The 21,868-nt window shown below is 41.6% G+C and overlaps 1 protein-coding gene across 1 annotated transcript in view; it reads right to left on the bottom strand.

Moving 5' to 3' along the window:
• The window catches only part of agap3 (ArfGAP with GTPase domain, ankyrin repeat and PH domain 3), a 73,471-nt gene that overhangs the window by 37,426 nt on the left and 14,177 nt on the right, over positions 1 to 21,868 (bottom strand). The window contains exons 4-11 of the mRNA XM_085388275.1: positions 21,033 to 21,118; positions 17,494 to 17,635; positions 16,926 to 17,060; positions 13,470 to 13,597; positions 13,041 to 13,196; positions 8,013 to 8,096; positions 3,588 to 3,692; positions 1,645 to 1,816 (exon numbers count right to left, since the gene is read on the bottom strand). Of these exons, the coding sequence (XP_085244401.1) occupies positions 1,645 to 1,816; positions 3,588 to 3,692; positions 8,013 to 8,096; positions 13,041 to 13,196; positions 13,470 to 13,597; positions 16,926 to 17,060; positions 17,494 to 17,635; positions 21,033 to 21,118 (1,008 nt within the window). The remainder of the gene's footprint in view (positions 1 to 1,644; positions 1,817 to 3,587; positions 3,693 to 8,012; positions 8,097 to 13,040; positions 13,197 to 13,469; positions 13,598 to 16,925; positions 17,061 to 17,493; positions 17,636 to 21,032; positions 21,119 to 21,868) is intronic.

Below are 21,868 nucleotides of genomic sequence, written 5' to 3' on the forward strand. Positions count from 1 at the left end.
GCACTCAAGGTCAACACTTTGCAGGATGACACAACCTTGATCTCCTGTCCTGCGCTCTGTAAACTCCTACATCTTTCTGCTTGTGACTGATTAACTCATTCAGCTGTGGCAGCACCTTGGCCACATTTGAAAGTAACCTGCCCGGACAGTCCTAACGGTCCCTGGTGGCACATCTTTGGCACTGAACCCACTCTCAGCCAGTTAGCTTTAGCCTGAATGATGGAAACACTGTGCCCATTTCACAGCTGACGAAGGACCCCACCTCCCTTCGGGGATCACTCTGCTAATTAGTATTAATTACTCTTAATCCTAACCCCTAAATCCAATCACGGGCTTCCTCTCTATACGGCTGCCAGACTCTCAGCAGCCTCCAGTGGTACTGCTTGCTGAGAGAAGAGCTCTATTTTTAAGCCTGAAGGTGGAAAAATCCTGGCACGATGCTCAGGACTAAACTGCTTGCTGTCTCTGTGACCACTACAGTACCACAGAGGATGGAGAATAAGTAGGTCAGTGACTTAAAAGACAACGATAAACAACTGTTTCTTAAACATGGTTGCAGCATTTACTTGAACACAACTTGCGATTCCCTGTTCAGTAATATAGAGAAGTAATAGATTTGTCATAGATGCTCATTAAGTCATCAGTGTGTATACTACACGGCAGCTAATTTGCATATATGAAACATACAGAAAGATAATTAACCTGTTGGGAGCCATTTTTGTGATTAATCGCAAACAGAGGGCAATATAAAATTAGTAATGTAATAAAAGCCTAATTGAGTAACCATTACATATTCAAGGTATGATTTATTTCTTCTAAGAGCCTGAAATGTATATATATGATCTCTCTTAACTTAAAAGTGTCCATGCTTTTAAATTTACCAGCATAAGTGAGTGTTATAAATGTGGCACTAGCCTCAATACCATGGCTAAAATTGCAACTTTTATGATTAAGCTGGATCAGTAGATTATATAAATATACAAATCATTTCCCAATAGACTACATTTTGGACACTCCGAAGTCCAAAGGATGAAGTGAAGGTTGTACTATGGCAACAACAAAATAAAAATACTTGATGACTAGAACATGTTTTTTGAGATTTGTCCAAAACCACAATGATGTAAAAAAAAGTCATAATAAATTTTTTTTTAAAAAGCTTGCACCACCATATTTGTAGTCTATCTAAGGGTGTTTTCACATGTGCAGTCCTACACTTTGCTCTAGTTTATTTGAGCCCAAAGCTGAGAGAACGGTGCAGGTTTAGATCTAGATGAGCAGAATGCATCAGGTGTGCCAGGTAACTATACCAAAACTGCAAAGTGTGCCTCTCTTGATACATTAACATTAACATTACTAAGCTGTATAAAGTTTTTAAACATAAAATATTAAATCTGAAATCTGCAAAGCTGAGCAAACTATGAGCTCCTCAAATAATTAGACTTTGCTCACATTTGTGCTCTTTGTACAAAAGTGCAGTGTGATGTAAGTGTAGTGGACGCAGAGCAGGGAGGAAGAGGGTGATACCGTCATTCATGTTGTGACACAGCACCCTAAAATTATTAATCCTATCGTATCATAACTGTTTATGTGAAAAAAGAGCAGAAATTCTGCCCATTGGACAAATAATGAAGCAGGGATTCTGACCTGTGTTTCCTATGCCCAGCTGCAAAGTGCTGCGGTCCTTGGTCAGCCCGTTGGTTTTGGGACTAGCAGTGGGGGCGACGGTGGCCACTGCTCTGGGCGGTCGCTTCCCAGGCACCTTAACTGTTGTCCTCAGCAGGTCTATCTCTTTTCCGTGCACGTTCTGCATGTAGTCCTACAGGAAGTAATAAATAAGAGCATGACAATTGTATCAAGCAGCCTTCACCCTACACAAGCTCGTATTTCCAGATATATCCCACAATTTACCTACTTGATTACAGTCTGTGGACCAACAAGAATCCAGGAATTATAGAAGAAAAACAAATTAAAAGACTATTCAATTTCCATCCCCATTAGTCACAACCCATCTTAGACCTTCCACTACGGCTGCGTGATAGTGGGAAAATGATTGTAAAGCCATTATACATCACCTGTGCCCACGCCGTCTCTCCAAATAGCGAGATGGTAGGCTTAATGAATGCAAACTGTCTCATTCTCTTTCAATTTGGTCATTTGATTTGGTTTAAAGCGACTGCCGCCCAAATGTGGGAAGCCAAGGTGAAAATCATTGGGCTCAGCAGAAAAAGATCCAGATAGAGGCGAGCTCGGCCTTTGCCGTCCCCCCACCGGCTCCTCTGCTTTATTACCGTGTCATAAAGCACTCATTTCTTTCCCAAGCCTCCTCGCTAATTACCCAGTGAGCGCTCTCATTTCATTTTATTGCTGGAATTAACAGCCAGATCGAAGCGTGCAAAGCTATTAAGATGTGTGATTAAGCCACATTCAATTAGTTTCTACAAACAATTTAATTGATGTAGCAGATAGAATTAACAGAAGGTGATTGTGTGGATGGCTTGGCTGACTGCGAAATTAAAGGTTCCCCTCTTTCACTCTCAGGCTGCCTCCCTCCCTCGCGCCTTTCCTCAATCTCTCTCTTCCCCCCTTTTTTCCCCTCCTTTTCTTACTCCTTCTCTGCTCCACTGCTCAAAATGAGCTTGAGCTAATGTAACTGTCAGCCTTATTTCACCTCCCTCTGTAAGTCAACAGATTCATAGATTCATAGATTGCCCCGATGACCTGTAATAGCTGTAATGATCAAGAGATAGCCTGTTCAGTCAATTACATACATCACTTTAGCCTGGCACCGCTCTACTAATAACTGCTTGTAAATTAAACCACTAACACAATGTCAGAGTAAAAAAGACCACACACAGGGTTCATGTCTAACCACTGGGCCCATTTTCAAAGTTTGAGTTGTCTCATTAGAGACAAGATGCTGAAAATATCGCTCATTTCATGTGGCCAAATGATCTAGACATGCCGAACGCAAGGCTGGAAGAATCAGAGAGTGATGGAGGGAATCCGAGGGCAGAGACGGGCATTTCTGAGTGGAGCACCGGGCTCTTCAGCTGTCTGCTGCCAGCCAGCCGAGTGTTTAAGAGGTATTAGCAGCCCAGCGGGACTCTGACAAAGATGGATGTGGGAGGCTGGTCAGGCTCTGCTGCCATGCGGTGAGAACCATTATAAATACAAGCCAGCGTGAGGCCTGGGCGCGGCAGGCACGCAGCAGCACAGCCATGTCTCCATTAGCAGACACCGTGGATTGGCACCACAGGGTGGGCAGAGATGACCACTAGGACACCCCGTTTTTTAATACTAAGCTCAAAGTCCCAGGGTTTGCTAATATGGCCGTTACGTTACACACAGCAATAAGTCTCTGTTGACATCGTGTGCATATGTGGTTGCAATCCAGTTTCCTACAGCAATGGTGGCAAATGTAATCGCATCAAGAGAATTGTGCTCAGCGGTTACAAAAGTCCTGCATTAAAAAAATCCAGCAGCACCCACGAGTACAAACAGTGGTGTAACAAACCCATGAAGCCGAGTGGAAAAGAAATAGCAAAGGAAGGAGCAAAAGTCTGTGTGTGGAGGTGGGGGGGACTCACATGTAAACTGGGGTGGTAAGTGAGGACGCCATTATCACACAGTGTGACATATTTCTTTTTCCACTCCTTGTTGAGGGATTTGCCACTTCGCTTCAGAAGGATTCCCTGTAAGAGACAAGCCATCACGGTGAGCATATGCTCCTCTCAGAGCAGCGCGGTCGATGATATGAGCCATTATGGATGTTAAATACCATAAAACAGTGCTGTTATTGTTATTACAGATTTGTTATTGCGCTTTCATGGAGAATTTTCTTGGAGGTACACCATAAAGCAAACAAACATCATATTAAATGACAATTATGAAACAGTATGGAAGTAATTACATTAAAAACAGTTTGGCAATTACCTAACAATTGCAATTAATCTCTTTCTGTTATAGCTCGGCGGCTGACAGGTTTAATGAAATGCTGCTTTTGCTTCTGCGCCCTTTTGAACCTACAAAGCTGGACAAGTTCCTCTGCTATAGGGACCATTCAGAAACAGAGACAATCCAATTTGCCAGACCTCCTCCCTGCATTCATGCACATAACATGCTGAACTCTGGAAGACCCCTCAATCCTGGGATTAGAGAGTGTGATCTACCCTCTTCAAAGCCCACTCATCTCTTATTCTATTCAACTTTATCTTCTGGGGCCTTTTAAGGCCTCACAAGGTTTCCTTATCTGTTTAGTAAATCCACTAGTAAACAATAGAGTTCCACTGCTGGAGGTGACCAAAGGCTGCTGAGTGCAAGGGCCAGGAGGCTCTCTCTGAGGTTAAATAGTGAGGAGGGGCCTGCTTAATTAGGGGATTAAGTCGGGGCAATGTTTGTGCTTTTACAGCCCGGCCCTGTGTGTGTGTGTGTGTGTGTGTGTGTGTGTGTGTGTGTGAGAGAGCTGAAAAAAGGGGGGTCAAAGGGGTAGTGTTTTGCTAGTAAGGACCATCCCGCAGGCTTTAATCCTGATTAACACATCAGGAAGAGCTGACCCTCGGTGACCTGGGCACCAGGCTGTTTGCCGACAATCATCTTAATCCAGACCCTGATTCATCTGCCACGACCCTCCACCCCCCACAAATGAATCCTGACTGTCCTGACAACTGGGCTGTACGCTGGTGCTCATAAGTACAGGCTTCATATCCTATCAACAAATCTGCATCTGAAATAATTGAATTTTACTTTACAGAGTAGAAATAACATTTTTATAATGAAAAAAAGAAAATCCAAATGTAAGCTTTGAAAAATGAGGGAGCAGGCCGGCTCTGTCAGATCCCGTACCACTGGGTACAGCCTGTTGTTTATTAAGATGAAGTATTGCTGAATTACTTGTACTGGAATACATTTAAGAACCCATAAGTTTTCAGACAAGATGAATCAAAAATGAGAACAATATTTTGAAACCATTTAAAGTTTTGATGGAAAATGAGGACAGGGAAAACACAGGCCATTAAATTAGAATTTAAACTATATATATTTTTTAATATTCAAAAGCCACTGTTAACCCTTTTGTAACTATTCATACTTGAAGAGGATTTTTTGTCCAGGAAGAAACTTGTGTCCTTTTGATCGATTAGTTGCTGACTGCCCGGGCTCTCTCTCAATATGGTCAATAAAAGAACTGTAAACACTTTTTAAACGTGTCTTTAATCATACAAAGTAAATGATGCAGTCAGAGGGCCTCTAGCAACTTTATAATGCATGTTTTACAAGCAAATATGTTCCTCATCTTGTGGCCTTACTGAACCATACACAAATCTATACACGCAATCAGTGTGGAGCTTCAAATTATTCATCAGAGCCGTGAAGCAGATCGATAAAGATGCTAAGGCAATTATGCGAAAATCTACGCATGCACACTAATTCTTCTGTTATTTTATGTGAACAGTTGCCCATTACGACTGTGATAAATATCATCATAGATCAGGTCACTTTCAATAACTGGAAGCCTGACATACGATTTAATTGAATTAATCATCGGGGCTCTGTCTCAGATTAGAAAATGGGATAGTGTGACATCACGAGGAGAGGTGCGGAGTCCAGCGCTTCCCCTCGACACTGACGCACACATGAGGGTGCGCGCGCGCACACAAAAGGATGAGTGTGTCAAGCTTGTGCGACACAAGGAAACGGGCCAGTTGTCAGACGCGCTCTCTGTGTCCACACAATTGTGATATCTACACAGAGGAGATAGTGTCTTTCTCTCCTTTTGTCAGATTACCAGGAGGAAAGCTGCAAACTGCCACTGTGGCTGACTGATAGGCCGGCCCTTTGTGACACACCAGGAGAAGGGAAAAAAGTGTGTGTGCTGGTGTGTGGGGGGTGAAGAGCTGCTGACGGCTCCTCAGCAGTGAGTGCATTGTTATCCTCACTCACTATTTTTATAGATAGAAAGTGTGTGTGTGTGGGGGGGGGGGGGGGGCATGCAATGTGTAATTTGGCCTGATGGTGTGAGGGTGAGGGGTGGGGGCGCGGGGAGTAGTGGTAATTAAGCTCGCATTGATGCTTTGATCTCCTTGATTGTGCATTTCACTGGCCTGGAGATCAGCTAGTCAGTCCCCCTCCACATGCCTCCCCCACCACCACCACACACACACACACACACACACAAAAACACTCCATCTGTCCCTCCACATCTGTATGTGAACTGCATCCCTACCCATCCAAAAGAAGGAGTGTTTTTTTTTTCTTTAGATAAAGCATCGGTTCTGATCTTGCCAAAAGTGGCTGCGATACTCAGGGAAATTGGCTGCGCACTTTAGAAAGGAGGTCCCACTAATGCACGGGCTAAGACTGAAAGAGTTTACACTAAAGATTGCTCTGAGGGGGATTTCGTTTAATCTGTGAAAATCAAACTCCTGATCACCTGTGGACTAATGAGCGTCTGCAGGGAATTACACAGATCTACAAAAACGCAGCCACTTCGCTGAGACCTAAATTACATCTTTGTAGAACAGCCATCATGAAGTATTAAACATTTTTAAAGGAGTTTTTAGCTGTTCTCAAGCTGCTGTTCTCAGACTCATAATTTGAACTCGTATTGCTGAATAAAAAAATAAATAAAAAGCCTTATCCATTACACAAACAACTATCGTTGCCCACGGAGTGATCACCTCATAGCCAACTATTTCTACTTTAAACACAAAGGAACGTTTTTGATTAAGAAAGCATCACCCTGCCATTATTTCAGCTAGACCCAAAGCCTTGGCAATTTTCTCCCACAGGGAACGAGGAGGTCTGGCAAAACATTTTCGAAAGAAAGGACAGTGTCCTCTATCAGCTGCAGGTAAAGATGATAATACAGGAATGCTGACCTATTTTCAAAAGCCCTCATATAATCAGGAGTGATTACTAATGAATGTACCATTTACTCCTCCTTACAGTCGGACCTTTAGAAAGGATTTAGAAAACGCTTTATTCGGTGGTTTGCTGCTGTGCATCTGTTCCATTCACTGCAGCGTGTGACTAAAACAAATATAATATAGGGAAACAATAAAGAAACACAGGTACAAAAAAAAATCAATAAATAATGACAAGATTTTTTAAAACAAACCAATATTAGACTAATATTCCAGCAGTGTTTGTGTAATAATCATTACCATTAAAGCTGTAGCATTTTTACCATGGCTCAAAAAAATCAAATAAAATGCCGCCATAAAAAAAAATGCCTATTGGGACAATATATAGATATGAATGAATGAACTAAATATTAGTTCAGCACAATCAGGTGGAGTCAGTGGTTCAACTACAAGATGAGACTGACCCTAAATAATGTTCTGAGATCCCGTAAATATTTGTTTAGTAGCCACAGTCAAAACAAGATATATCCTTTAAGGAACAGCTGAGGAAAAACACAAAAATCTTTATTATCCACTAACAAGCCTTAAACCGTGACTGGAAAATTGCAGTACACAAAGTTGGATGTTTTTTTAAACGATGGTGCTTTAAATATAATCTATAAATTTATAGTTGCTGCTCAGAAAAATCACACATCAAATATTAATGTTGATTTCTTTTTTTTCTGACAGATCGTGTCATTTGCTGAGAACAAAATGACCCAACAATGGTCAAAGGTAACCAAACTCATCAGTTCTCCAGGGTTTAAAATTTCCGCCTTAGTTTTTTGGAAGTGTACACTTTGATAGGTGTGTGTGTGTGTGTGTGTGTGTGTGTGTGTGTGTGTGTGTGTGTGTGTGTGTGTGTGTGTGTGTGTGTGTGTGTGTGTGTGTGTGTGTGTGTGTGATTTCCATATAATAGTGGTAGTGGTGCCTGCTTGTAAAGCATTTATTACATTGGGTTGTGCTGCCATCTAGTGGATTTTGTAGCATACGGCTTTTCTCCAAAATCACTGAATATAAAATTACTTTAAACCTCTACTCAGACCAAAGAAGCCATACTTACCACAGGAACTGTGGGAAATGTAGTTAAAAAGGGTTAGTAAGACTGCTTACCTGTTTGATAGGTATGGCCCTTCCACTGCCTATGCTGTCTGTTTTACTGTCAACGCTCTTTGCTTGTTCATTGGCTTTCCGTGACTGCAAGGAAACAAGAAAGTCAGTCAGACACCGAAGCGACGCACAGAGCACGAGATGGGAGCCGTGGGGGTATGAGGAGAATTTGGGTGGGGTCGTGCGTGTTGGGGCGTGTGTGCGTGCGGGCAAGAGACTGGGGGTCAGAGGGTGTTTGGAACATTTGCTGTAAACTAAGCGTTGCAAAATAAAAAATAGTCTCAAAAGAAGCCTCAAATTAACAGACAAGCAGACCAGCGGAACAAACAGCATTAACACCGACGTGCAAGTCAAAAAAAAATGAAAATAAGAAATTTAAAGAAAAATAGAGACCAAACCAAGACCACACTGGACACATCTCAACACAGAGGAGACCAGAGACGACCACACATTGAGTCATGACTCAGCCCTGAAACCCTTTGGTAGATCCTTCCCTCTGTCTGAGACCCAGAGCGGGCCCTTAGTGGACCTGCAGACCACCTGCTGCTGTACCCACTGCAGCATCAGCTGTGCCTTTCACATAGTCAAATAATAAGTGCTTGTATAGCACGATCAATATGTTAAACGTCATAACAGGTTAGAAAGGAAAGAAAGGAGAGTGGTTATTTTTCTTTCTCTCTTTAAAAAAAAAAAAAAAAAGGCTTTGGTAGTATTTCTTCCTCCAGCCTGCAAAACCTAGAAGGACACAAAATCAATCTGCCAAAGTCAGACAATTTAAGTGTCAGAGAAGTTAAAATACATCAGCATTAAAACTCCCGGGAATGCCTGTGGAGAGGGGGGGGAAAACCCAGTGGTACAGCGACTGAAACTTGACATGAAACAGTTTAATCATAACCTTCCCACCCCAACACAAATAAAGAGATGAGGTACAGGTAGGGACAGACATGAGTGTGTATGGTCTCACTCAGAACATGAGAGATGTCCAGTCACCAATGGAAAAGAGGTAGTCTGAGTTCAAGTAAACCAACTCTGGCGTTTATATTTTTTTCCAACATTTTATTTTTTTTTATGATGACTTGTTTAGCTTCTATACAGACACCATACAAAGCAAGTCACAAAGTCACTTCAAAATATTCAACAGATTGAGCCAAACATTGCAGTTCCCACAAAATATAGGATGGACAGTTATTTCATATATTCCTTATATGTATGTACTTTTTATAGAGTACCATTGTAAATAAAATACAATACAAGATATACAGCAGTCTATATTTTTGTCAATCCATTCATGATAGAAAAGCGATTATGCAAGAGTTCATAATCTCTGTACCAAACCTAAACCGAGGAAAATGAAAATAAATTAAAAAATAAATTAAAATTGAATCTGCAAAAAAAAAAAAAAAAAAAAAAAAAAAAAAAACCCCAACCCAATAAATTAAAAATAAATAAAAGGAAAATAACTGTTAAGTTTAACTACATTCATACAAGTCGGTGCAACCCAGTTTCATTTGTTTTTCGTATATTATGCCTCTGTATTACCTCAACACCCTGACGATCTACACTAGTTTTTATGAAGGCCTTCATAAAATTTACCCCAAACTGCTTTAATCTAAAATACCTCTGCGCTAATACCTTTAGATCACATTTTCACCATCCATTCAGTACTTCAAAACGTCCTGGAAAAGGAGAGCGAGTCAAATAAAAACAGACCAAATGAATCGAGGAAAATCTAAAAGGAAAAAAACAACAACAACAAACAAACAAAAAAAGAACAACAACTTGGCACCTCTAGTCCTTGAGTCCTCATTTATGGCAAAAGGCAGCGTGATGTCATGTAAGGAAAAGGTTGTGTCCTTTAGGTGGCTGGGTAACAGTTCCAAAAGTGACTCGACTGTACAGCATGTTTTTTGTTTTTTTGTGTGGCGTGTCTGAATGAGAGCACGGGGTAGTGAGTAGAGGGTGGGGCAGGGCAAAAAAGGGGGTGGATGGGGCATTTCCACAAGAGTCCCTACAGTTTGTCTCATGCTGTGATATTAGACGGTCTACTCTGAGTGCGCTCAAACACTTGAGTGGACTCGACTTTAGGTTGCGTTTGACGCAAAGTCCTACGTTTTCCACACGTTCTACGCATTACCCGAAATGCAATAGGGCACTGAGGGTAAAGCAGCAACAAGCTGAAAGTCCTCAACCAATAATTTCCTCTCTATCAGGACTGGCAAAGCAGGGGGACTCTTTTTTTTTTTCTTTCTTTTTTTAACCATCATGCTCTTCTAATTCGGAAGGAGTTGGAAAGCCCTTTTTGATGAAGAAAGGTTGGAAACAGAAGCACAAATCTGCAAATATTAAAAAACAGTGTCAAATGAATATTGTTTGTGTTGTTGTTGGAGTTTTGTTTCACACGAGAAACAAGTTCAGGGACTGAAATACAGAATGGAGAAACACTGAATGGCGGACATTAATAAATGGGTCGAATGAATGATGGAATTAAGTATAAAAATGCTGTAATATTCATTTATATTCCTCAATAGTGTGCTTTTCAACACAAAAAGGGGACAGACAACCTGAAGACCTCAGGAAACCACAGACAGACTACAAAACACATTGTTTAGTTATTGACTATGGAAGCACTAGGAAAGAATAACGTGTACTGTGCTGACACCTAGTGGCCAATGACAGTTATGGTGGAAACTGGCTTGAAATGATTGTGGTTTGGTGATTTGTGAGGGTGGTGAAAAGACGGAGTGATAAGATCTTCTGATGTAAAGCTTTGAGTTTTATTTACTTACTTTAAAAAAAATCTAAATGTATTAATGCAAAGCACTGATCTATTTCAAGGGGCTTTTTCTTTTTACGTAAACCATATCTGGTATATTTGGAGCAGTATTATCTAAGTAAACTGCACAATGCAAAGGATTTTTCTTCATTTTTAAGAGTCCCAATGCCAGTGCCATGATTGTTACATGTGTTACTATTATCTCAGATTTATAACAGGACCGGACCTCGTATGTAGTGACTAAAGAGAGTCTATTGTTGATCTGCCAGAGCTCGTCTATCGATGACATTAAGGCATTTTTCTGGAGACCTTCTCTTGAGGCCTTCTGAGATCTGCTTTACAATCTACTCACCTACTTTCGAGATTGTGCCTGGCAACCTGCGATCTACCAGCAGAACTTTTTGTGAACTTGTAACACAGATACCAATTTCTTTTTTAAGACGTGCAAAGCTAGGAAAGGAACATCCTCGGCATTGTTGTGTTGATGAAATATTTTCTCTTTCTGCTGTTTTTCGTAAAATGGCAAGGAGGTTTTTGCAAAGCAAGTCTTCCTCTCCTGAGCCCATTGCTCTCTTCGAGTGTCACTGAAGAAATGTCGACATCGCCCAGTCAACTTTCCGTCCCTTCCTCCTCCTCCTCCTCCCTCCCCCTCCCTCCTCCCTCCCTCGGCTCGCTGCTCCTCAGAAGGTCATGAGCTGAAACTCCCGCTCGGCTTGCCACTCTGGCACCCACACTGGGTAGGTGGCGTGCTTCGGCATCTCCATGATGCGGACTGGGAGAGGCTCATTTCTCTGGTGGACATGGTTAGTCACTACCTAGCGGGGGGGAAGGGAGACAACAAGGGGAGCTAGCACACAGCCTGTACTGCTCGGTGGCCACAAAACCTGCGGCTCCCCAGCAGCTGGGGCAACAAGATGAAGGCGGTAGGACAAATAGAGGAGGGGAAGGGATAGATCGGGGAGGGTTAGAGAAGGAGTTGGTTAGAAAGAGAGGAGAGAGGAAATAGGAATGAGATGGGAAACAGGTGACAGCAAGAGGTGAGAGGGAGGTAGATTGGTGAAAGAAAGGGGATATGACTGGGAGGGAGAGGGAAAGGGGTAATCTCACATAGCCTGATCTGTCTCATAAAGCTCAAAAAGTTCTGCAGAGAAAAAATTTAAAACTTGGATACAAAGATGGCATGTGAATGAGACACTGGTTTCGCAGGGGAATTTGTTTTTCCCCAACCAGGGAACTTTAGAGAATAGTTTGTACTGATTTTAAAGCTTGCTGATTTGTACTTTTTTTGCAGACCTCCCTGAGCTTAAGGAGGCCCAGGTCCGGCTAAGCGAGTTTAGGAAAGGCTTAGCAGCAAAGAAGAAGGCTGGGAAGAGAAAAGGGGGAGAAGGGGAACAGGCTGGGTAGAAAAACATGGCAGAGGCTACAAGTAAAAGACAAGCTTAGGACAGCTAAGGAAATTAGAGTGGTTAGTGCACATATACGCTATCGGTTAGGGCAAAGGGCAAATGTGACAGGACATGGGGTAAAGAGCAGGCAGACAGGGGTGTCGGGATACTGGTGTGGTAGTTAATCTTAGCGATCGAAATCAAATGTAAAATGGGGACTCAGCAAGTTGATTAGTGGCCAGTTAGAGCACTTTCTGTCTGAAGCAGGGGTGCTAAGGGTGCCAGCATGCATTATTAGCAGCGTGTAAACGGGCCACAGGTTGGCTGGGATTTTAAAGTTTAGCTTGATCGGGGCAGGAGAAGTGGCATTGGCGGTTTTGTCGCTGCCGTCTCTCCCCCAAAAGGGAAGTCACTGCAAAGAAAGGATCTAGCAAAAATAAGAGGGGTAGGGGGAGGGAGGTCAAAGATTTAGACAGCGCAGAGGGCCCAGTTTGTTATGGGTGAGATGAGGAACTTAATTCATGTGCACTCACTACATCCAATTAGAAAAGAAAAAGGACATGAAAAGAGTTAATGTTTTTCTTCCACAGTGTTTATCTTTGATATTTGCTTTAAGGTTTCATTTTATTTCTTTATTTTTTTTATTTTTTGGTGCATTTCAGGGATTTAATGAGATTTATTTTGTCTTTTTCTCCTTTGCCCATTGTGCTGTGTGAACAAGACACTGTCTTTGCCTGCATTGAAGGCAGGAGAGGTGGCTTTTTTTATGCATTTTGAGCTACCTGTCTCCCTCTGGTGGAAAAAGTGCGCTCGGCAACATGCCTCCTAGTAGTGTGAGTGGGTGTTGCTTTGCATCAGCTGTCGCATACTTACTGTGAAAATGTTGGAGCGGCGCTTTGACTGCTTGCGGATGGGCGTGGGCGTGTTGGAGGCAGCGATGGTCTCAATGCGCATCTCCCGCTGACTTATGCTGGGGGTGGAGGGAACGGAGGAGGAGTAGTCGCTGAATGCACCCCCACCATTGGCCGCCTGGGGAGCGAGAGGGATTAACACGAACCGACAGAATCAGAGGAAAAGTGGGAGGAAAGAAGAGGAGAGAGGATAGTAAAAAGAAAAAAGGAAAAGAAAAAACAACAACAGGGGAGACAGAACCAGGTCAATTTAGGAAAAATATGATGTGGACAAAATTACCCACTCACTAACAATACAACCAATCACCATGAGAAGAATTACATAAACTGGAGATTTTTTACATATTCACGTGGAGGATTTAAGTGTGGGCTGTGAATATCTGGATCTTACCTGGTTAATGTGAACAGAGGGGATCGATGCAGCGGGGACTGATGAGTGGCTGGGAGAGTTTGGGAGTGATTTGCATGGACCAATAGAGAGCTGCTGCTTTTTCCTCATGGCCACAACCTTCTGGGCAACTGGAGGCAAACACACAGCAAGATACGGTCAACTAGTTCGGTCAGCCAACCTTGGGAGAGTTTTTAGGGATTTAGTGGGTTACACTTTGAGAATGTGAAACCCAGGATCACGTGTGATGATGCAGAGTAGCTCGGTTGCTGAGCAACAGTGGGAAACCTCAACGAATTCCTAGACAGAGAATTCCCGTTCTTCAACTTCAGGTTTAACAGGTGGTCTCTGCGACAGTCCAGAATAAATATGCCATTTAAGCCAAAAAATATAATGTTCATGGGAGTAAAAACAGAAATAAAATGAATTTTTATTATGTTTAACATTTATGGAGTTTAGGTTTTAGTAAAACACTTTAAGTTTTAGGGACATAACAGAACCAAAAGCCTCTTTCTGGACCCATAGCGCTCCCTTTTGAGCTTTTGTGTCAGCTGTTTCTGACACAAAAGTTTTTGTTTTAGTTCAGTGGTTTTAGTTCAGATGTCTGTTATGGTCACTGAACAAAACTGAGTGCCATCGAGGGAATGCGTCGGCTGATAGGTTGGTTACAATATTTACAACCAATCAGCACACGTCAGCGGCATCCTTGTGTTTTACAGACAAAAACTGACAAATAAAACTGACTGTTTTTATTTCGATTCAGACATCAAATCAAACACAAAAATATTATATTTATTAAAATTGAAGAACACTTTGGGGTTTTAGCTCAGTTCACTCACTATGAATCTCCTGAGACTCGAGCTCTTGTCTGAGATGCTTTTTTAAATTTCTCCCAGTTATTTAAGTAGTTGGACCTGATAAGTACAAAAACCAACTTCCTCTTTGAACAGGAAGCTGTTACTTCATTATAGATCCTCTTGTTATTAAACAAAAAAAAAAAGATTATGTCCTCATATTGGCACAATGGGTATCTTTTACAGCATAACACAATAAAGTCATTGCTCAACAAAGTGCGAAAGTAAAAGGTGCAGAAAAGACTAGATCTAATCTCCCAATATGAGTGCACAGGGTCTAAAAGAGATTCAGGAGTGCCCAAATAGACTGTCCAAAACAGTACAATAAGATTAACAGGAATTGGCTCTGGCAAGCTACCAGTCTTAGACATGACTGTAAGAATGTGTTTCAGGTATAAACCAGCTACAGAATTATAAAAAGTTAGAGAAACAGTTCCACTTTGGGATATGCTAGTAGCAGACATAATTTTCTATTAGTTATAGTAAATAGCAGATTGATGCGTTTACTTGCATAGCTTTCTTTCAAAAGCTATTAAAGGTTGCATGTATGTAAAATTCTCCACTCTTTCTTGACAGCATTAGAGCAAGAGATAGAAGAAAAACTACATCAGGCATCTCACCTTGTGACTGCTGTAGATTTGGACTACAGCATCACAACATTCAGTCTTAATGCAATTCAAATGCCAAAAAAAGTCTTTGTAGAGCGCTAAAAGCAATGAAAGAAAACTAGCACTCCCAACTACGCACATTATCTAGACCTCCTCGGGCCATTTGTTTTCCAGGCAGGTAATAAGGAACATACTGCTTATGCATGTCTCCTGGGACAATAAGGTTACCAAGAAAAGTAATCATACAAAATGACTTGCTTTAATTTTTTTCTGTCATTCATGGAGCTCTATAGTGTGATGTTAGCCAAATGGAACTATTGTGTCACAGCCTGATTGGCTATGCTGGTGGTGGCGTAAACCGTTAATTTGCTGCACACGCGACTGGGTTGAGCGCGAGGCGTCGAAGGAGGGAGGTGATGTTCGGGGCTGCGTGACGTGAATTAGCATTGAGGGAAGGGGAGATGATCTGAAGTCGTGCTGACAGCTGGGACCATAACGCCCGGCTGCCTGCTGCAGCATGGCAAATACAGAAAGAGGGTGCGAGTGATACTGGGCGACTTCTCCAGACAGCCAGCGCTCCCTTCATCTCTTTTAATTATTTCAAATTGAGCTTCAGGAAGCAATTAAGGCAGGGGGGGGGAAGACAACGTGCCTGCGCATCAACAGTCAGTTAAATGCAAAGTGAACACAGCGTTACATATTCAGATGTTTTCTGAAGGGATGACAGCCTTTCAAAGGAGCCGCCGCCCGAGGGGAAAATGTGCCAGAGTTGAAGCAGCCGAGTTTCCAAATAACAGTTTCATGACTTCAATTATGGATTCAGGGAAAAACTCAAGAGTTTCCAGAAAGTTGAAAAAGAGACAATATACAAGATGGTGCTTTTCCGCCATTTATGCCGAACTGAATGAAGTCCACATTTACATGCGAGCCTTGATCATGAATCTAACTTCCACAATGACTAATTGCAGTACTGACAATCATATGTTACTGAATGTGAAATATTATAGTACTTTGCATGTAGCCTGAGGTAAAGAGAAACAGAGAAACAACTGTCATTATGGAAATTTCGACACAAATTCTTCTCGTCTTTACAAAGTTACACGGGAAAGCAAGGAAAATGTTGATCCAAGTTTATTGAGTTGATCCAACATTTTCCCATGTGAGGGAGCGGCATCACACAGTGGAGGCTGTGCATCAGGGGGAAACTGGCTGACATTGGCAGACTGGCAGCTGGACCTTCCAGGCTATAAAAATGTGCTTATTCCCTCAAACCTCCTGTTCCCTTCATTTTTTTTGCACCTTTCAGCACCTCCACAGCAAACAGGACACTAATAACTAACACTAATAATGCCGACTTGTGAGTTTCAGCTTTATTAAGTTACATTGGTTTTGAGAAAAACTCTTCTGTGAATGCCCTCCCTGCCAGTTTGAGCCAGTTCCAGAGGGTGTAATATAAGGGTTACACTAATTACTAGGCTCATAGTTTTGCAAATACAAGTTATACCAAATTGGACCGTGTTTCCTAAAATTGGAAGGAGGTGACAAGATTGCATATCTTAGTCAGATTCACACAAAATCCGGTATTTGAAAAACTGCAATTTAAATGTTTCTTCAAGAAACTGTCAAGAAATCCTAAGTGGAAGTCTGAGAGTGGAATTGAAATGAGGCTAATTTAAATGTTTTGCCTGCAATGGAACCTGGGAATAAGGCAATTTAGATGAAGGTCATTACAAACAGCAAAAATGTAAAATGCCTATCCAAAGTTTGCAACATTGTTCCTAAGCATATATCCTTACATTTGAAGAACTAGTTTATTCTAAAATTAGCAAATGCTGACAAGTGTTTGCTCTTTCGACTGACTGAAGCGTTGCAGGATAAACAACCTACTACGTATATCGAACTAAAAGTGGGCTGTAAAATAAAACGTCATTACATTCAAGCTACGCTTTACACCTTCCTGTTTAACCTATCTGCACTTTTAAAACACCCCCTCTCACCGTCCTGGAAGACTCTCTCCACATTCAGGCCGTAGGTGGAGCAGGTCTCGTAGTACGTGCAGCGCTTCAGGTCATTTGACAACTTTCTGGCCCGTGAGTCATCAATCACTCTGGGGTTGGCAGCACTGATTGCATCTAGCAGAAGAGAGCAATAAAAAAAAAAAAGATGTGGATCAAACATTTAATTCCATGAATGAAGCTGGCAATACCCAGTGTCAACAGCTTTCACCAAAAACCCCCACAGAGAAGTCCCGAATATATACTCGGAATCTGAAAGACGCCTACATATTTCCATATTTCCAAAACTGATGGGTACTGATGTGCAACAGCGTGCTTTGCTGGTGTGTTTTAATGATGTGTGGACAGCAACAGAGGTCCGTTTTGCACAAAAACAAATCGGCACTCAAACCACAAAAATTGTTTTGGTCTTCTCCTGACTTTTGTTGACATTAAGATATAAATTCAATATACCTCACTTATTAAAGAATAGCATATAACAGCTATAGTTTCATTATGTAAGAGGCAATAAAGAACATTTGTATATACATATCAGATGCAGGGCAAGCACCTTGTGTTCCAACGAGGACCATGGGGACCTCTGCTGTGTTCCTGTAGCTGGAAAGGCGCAAGAAGTAATTGTAGACCGTCTGGAAACTGATCTCATCCTCCAGGCTGAAAACGAAAACCACTGCATCCACCCAGGCAGCAAACTGAGGGCAGAGCAGAGGTAATGTGTTAAAGAAAAAAGCTACCACAAGAACATTTGCACAAATTAACGTTTGCATTATTATCGCTGATGCACTGACCACAAAAATATACTATTTTTTTTATTTTAAAAGGGATAATGGGAGACAGGGATGGAAACCATTATTTGTTTTAGCTTTTATGAATACATTTTACCTTATAATAGGTTGCAGCACTTTTACTGTTATTGTACTTCATGTATATCTACACAAGGGGGCAGTGTAGCAACAATCTTAGGACACTGAAACATGTTTTTAGGCAAGATACCAGACCAAGGTGAACAGACTGAATGAATAATGATTACTACTGAATGCGTATCTGCTTTCTTTATCCCCACAGCTACCATAATACAGGAAAATGTGTATTTTCCGTGTCATCTCTATATATGTCAGAATTTCTGGATAGTTTATGATCCAACAGGGAGCAGAGCGAATCAATCTGATTCAACATCCACAGCAGGAAATAGGCTAAGCTGACTCCACAGTACTAGTAACAGTGACAATCAAGTGACAAACTATTCTCCTGTAATGCCCTCTTCTTTATTCAGCTTTTACGTTTGCCCAGACCCCCACAGGGACTGAATGGCAAATCGAGCTTCCAAACCACAACTGTGCTCAGCCTCCTGCGAGTGGGAACATAATGGAGGCCTTTAATTATGCCAGTAATTATACAGGCAGCTGACAACTGAGCTGCACTCATTTCTATTCCCTAATCTCGCCGAGCGTAATGCAAGCGTAAATCGGAGCTTTGCCAAGCCAGGCATCACTAGCCGCTAAAACAACTGCAGGGTAAATACACCGGAAACACTGAACCCTGTGAATGAAGCCACAAGCAAGTTTGTCTATATTCTCCGGGGCTGGTGGTTTTGATACTTGGGCCTTTAATTGAATCCGATTATTACATTTGAATCTTTTTAAATCCCTCATCAAATCTATGTAAGCTTAGCAACAGAAAATATTAATAACATTGCAGTTAGAAGAAAGACTCACGTGAGAGAGTTTATTTACTTTAAGGGTGCAAAGTAACTGAGTACATATTACTCAGTGTATAAAAAGATGTTGTGACTAGCCAACTTGGGGCCAATAAGTATAACCTGTGAACATAAAAAGTCAATTAATTTGTTTCCTTATCACCAGGCAAATGGGTCCTGTTTCATATAAAGCCTTCTACCTGCTAAATGTGCCCCTGTGTGTTTGTTGCTAACACTGCTCGACTGGTGTTTAGTGCTGGGCTGTTTAGTATACACTGGGCTTATCACAGATTCTGCTTAAAACAGCTGCCTGCTGCAGCTGGAAACCATGCTGGTGAGAATGGGAAGAGTGAATCCTAATGTCTAAGAAGTGGGCAGTAGAACCAACGTTAAATCTGTGAGTTTGTAATTATGGGTGACCACAAAGCATGTATTAACTTTGTAACGCCAAGTGTATCACATCTGACACGTGTTTTTTAGACCTTTACATCAGTGTGATTTTTTTCTAACCCTAACCCCTTTTATATGTTGTTATTGGTTTAAGACAGGAGTGTCAAACAGAAATCTGGGGGCCAGAATCAGCCCGGTGAACACTTCAATCCCGTCCATTAGATGACTTTTGGAAGATGTTAAGTACATATGAAGTACAAATGTTAAGGAGGACATAAAGTTTGGACTTTTTATTATTCTGTTGTATTATTATTATTTAAAAATTAGTTAGATGGGTTAGCCAGAAGTTGGCCATCTCTGTGTGCAAATGTGGCATATCAGGGCACTTTAAGAAAGTCATCAAATTTCAAGCTAAAAAAATGACCTTTATGGTATTTTTACTGCTGTCAAATGGAAAAAAACCATAAATAAGGGTTAACTTTACTTTTTTTCTTATCTCACTAAAATTTAAGGAATCTATATTTGTTCTTTGTCCATGTCATCAAACACTATGTTTCAAGCTTGTGTTGCTGGAAGCCCGACTTTGTACAGTAAGGAGTGTGACGACCCCTGCCCCTTGTTTTCCCAACCCTTCCTTCATGTGTTCGAGAGCTTACGGCCGCTAGGCGACAAAAAGGTACCGTAGATGTCATCACATTCCTCTGTGACCTCATGAGGAAGTCATCAGTTCAGATAAGTTTATAAGTAAAGCTCCGCCAGCTTTGAATGAGTCAAGCTCTTTGGACGTGTTCATTGGCCGGACATTACGTCATGAAACAACAGTTTTTCAGTTACAAAAACAGGTGTCCCATGAGTGCCAATTAGCCAATCACTGACATGGGCTGTAGTCAAGCTTTGTGCCACAACAGCGATATTAAATTTAAACGGCCAGTGCATGTTTGTTGTTGGCACCCCTGAGGCACAGCAGTTAAACGAAGGAACAGGCTAAACTCACGGTTTATGCAGCTGTATAACAGTGTGGTGCCATTAGCATGCATCAAGGTGGACTTGAAATTAGGTTACATTCATGGGGTGGGGAGGGGGGGGGGCACGTTAGTCTCTCATGATTGGTTATGGGAAACTGAATCCTCCCATCTATGGAAATCGGTCTGAGTAGAGCCTTGTAGGAGTGAAGGTGGAAACAGGGTGTAACAAGGAGATTTGTCAGATATCATGCTTTGCTGACACAAACAGTGCCAGTGATCACAGGCACTCCCATAATTAAGTGGATTTACTTATTCTACTTCAAGTATAAATAATAAAGTAGCATGACAATGTTCTTCTTACTTCTCTACTACATTTCTAACATCGTGCTTTACAAAGGAAAGCATTTTGATCATGATGATTGTTTGCCAGTGGTGCTATTTTCCTTTTGCATATGTACTCTTGGGGAAAGCTGGGGAAACCTGCAGTCAGCTAAGACTGAAGAAGTCACGCGGATGAGCGATGAAATGTTTCTCCCACCGAAAATGCTACGTCCAGATGAACAGAATAAACTTTTTGGGGTTTCCTTACCTGGATGATTGATCAAGACATTGATGCTTCAGCTTCATAGTTTCTTAGACTGGATAAAGTATATAAATTGGAGACAGCCAATGTCACAAAGTCCTGCAGTAGCTCAAAATTGGGCCCTCCGTTGTTCACAAATAATCGAAGATAAGATTTTGATGGCTGCACTGTCATAACACGTGTCACAACATCACATTTTCTCCTAAAAATTAACCATAACTCTTCAGATTTCGCATACTAATAAGATAATTAGGCGTTGTTTCTTTGACCACAAAAATCATCTCGACTTGGCTTTTGCATCGATCCGTTGTTGCTTTTGTTAGAACACCCACAGAGTTCTGTCTGCTCCAAACAGTCCTGTAGAGAAGTAATGGTCTGTCTCTAAGCAGGCTCTGTCAGCTTGACAGTTTCTACCCAGCAGCTTTTGATTAAAGAGACCTTTTTAAGGATCCTACCTGCAATTCTGGAGGCCCCCCTTCATCTCTGATCAGAAGTAAGTAGCTCTGTCCATCCACCACAATTTCTTTCTTGAAACGTCCACCTAAAGGAAGAGATGTTTATTCCAAGAGTTTACTCCACAGCCAGTCAATTAATCAAAGTGTAAATTGTCTGTTAGAACGTAAACCAACCACCAGGGGGTTGTCAAAAAAAAGGAAAGACAGCAGACACATTTCACACCCACTGATAATTTAAAAAAGAAGAAGAAGAAGAAGAAAGCAATTGAAATGTATGGCTCTTAAAAGTTTGTTGATATGCATCTGAATTTAAGTGCAGCTTCTCAATTTAGACCTGCTGAACACGGTGTTGCCTGGATCACATGCTGACAGGAAACCAGGTCTCTCTGGAGCCAATTATGTGGGCGAGAAATTGCCATTTAGCGTGTCAAATGCACAGCTGCTGAGGGAACCAGTTCAGCGCCACTATCACTGCACTTCCATGAGTCACGAAAAGGCCCGACTTTTGCTTCACAAACACTCTCCGGCTAATTGTAATAAATGATATCTTAAGACAAATAGACTTCATTTTAGAAAAGATGATAAAAGGATGGAAAGGAAGCAATGGGAGATAAACATCAGAATCCAGTAAATGTGTCGTGACTCCGAAACTGTTCTGCTTTAAGTCACATCCCAGAAAAATTGGTGGAAAGTTAAGAACGTAGCATCCATACTGCCTTGAGTTTCTCTCCCCTTTTCTTCATTTCTTTTGTAGCCCAAATAGATTTTCCTTGCCGTTAGCAAAGCTGGCTGCAGATAAAGACTACACCAATGGGAGAACCACGCTGTAAATTAGA

The sequence above is a fragment of the Rhamphochromis longiceps genome, linkage group LG18, assembly GCF_057381845.1.
Source record: "Rhamphochromis longiceps isolate RC_006_pf linkage group LG18, R_longiceps_female_GT1.1, whole genome shotgun sequence".
Taxonomy (NCBI): domain Eukaryota; kingdom Metazoa; phylum Chordata; class Actinopteri; order Cichliformes; family Cichlidae; genus Rhamphochromis; species Rhamphochromis longiceps.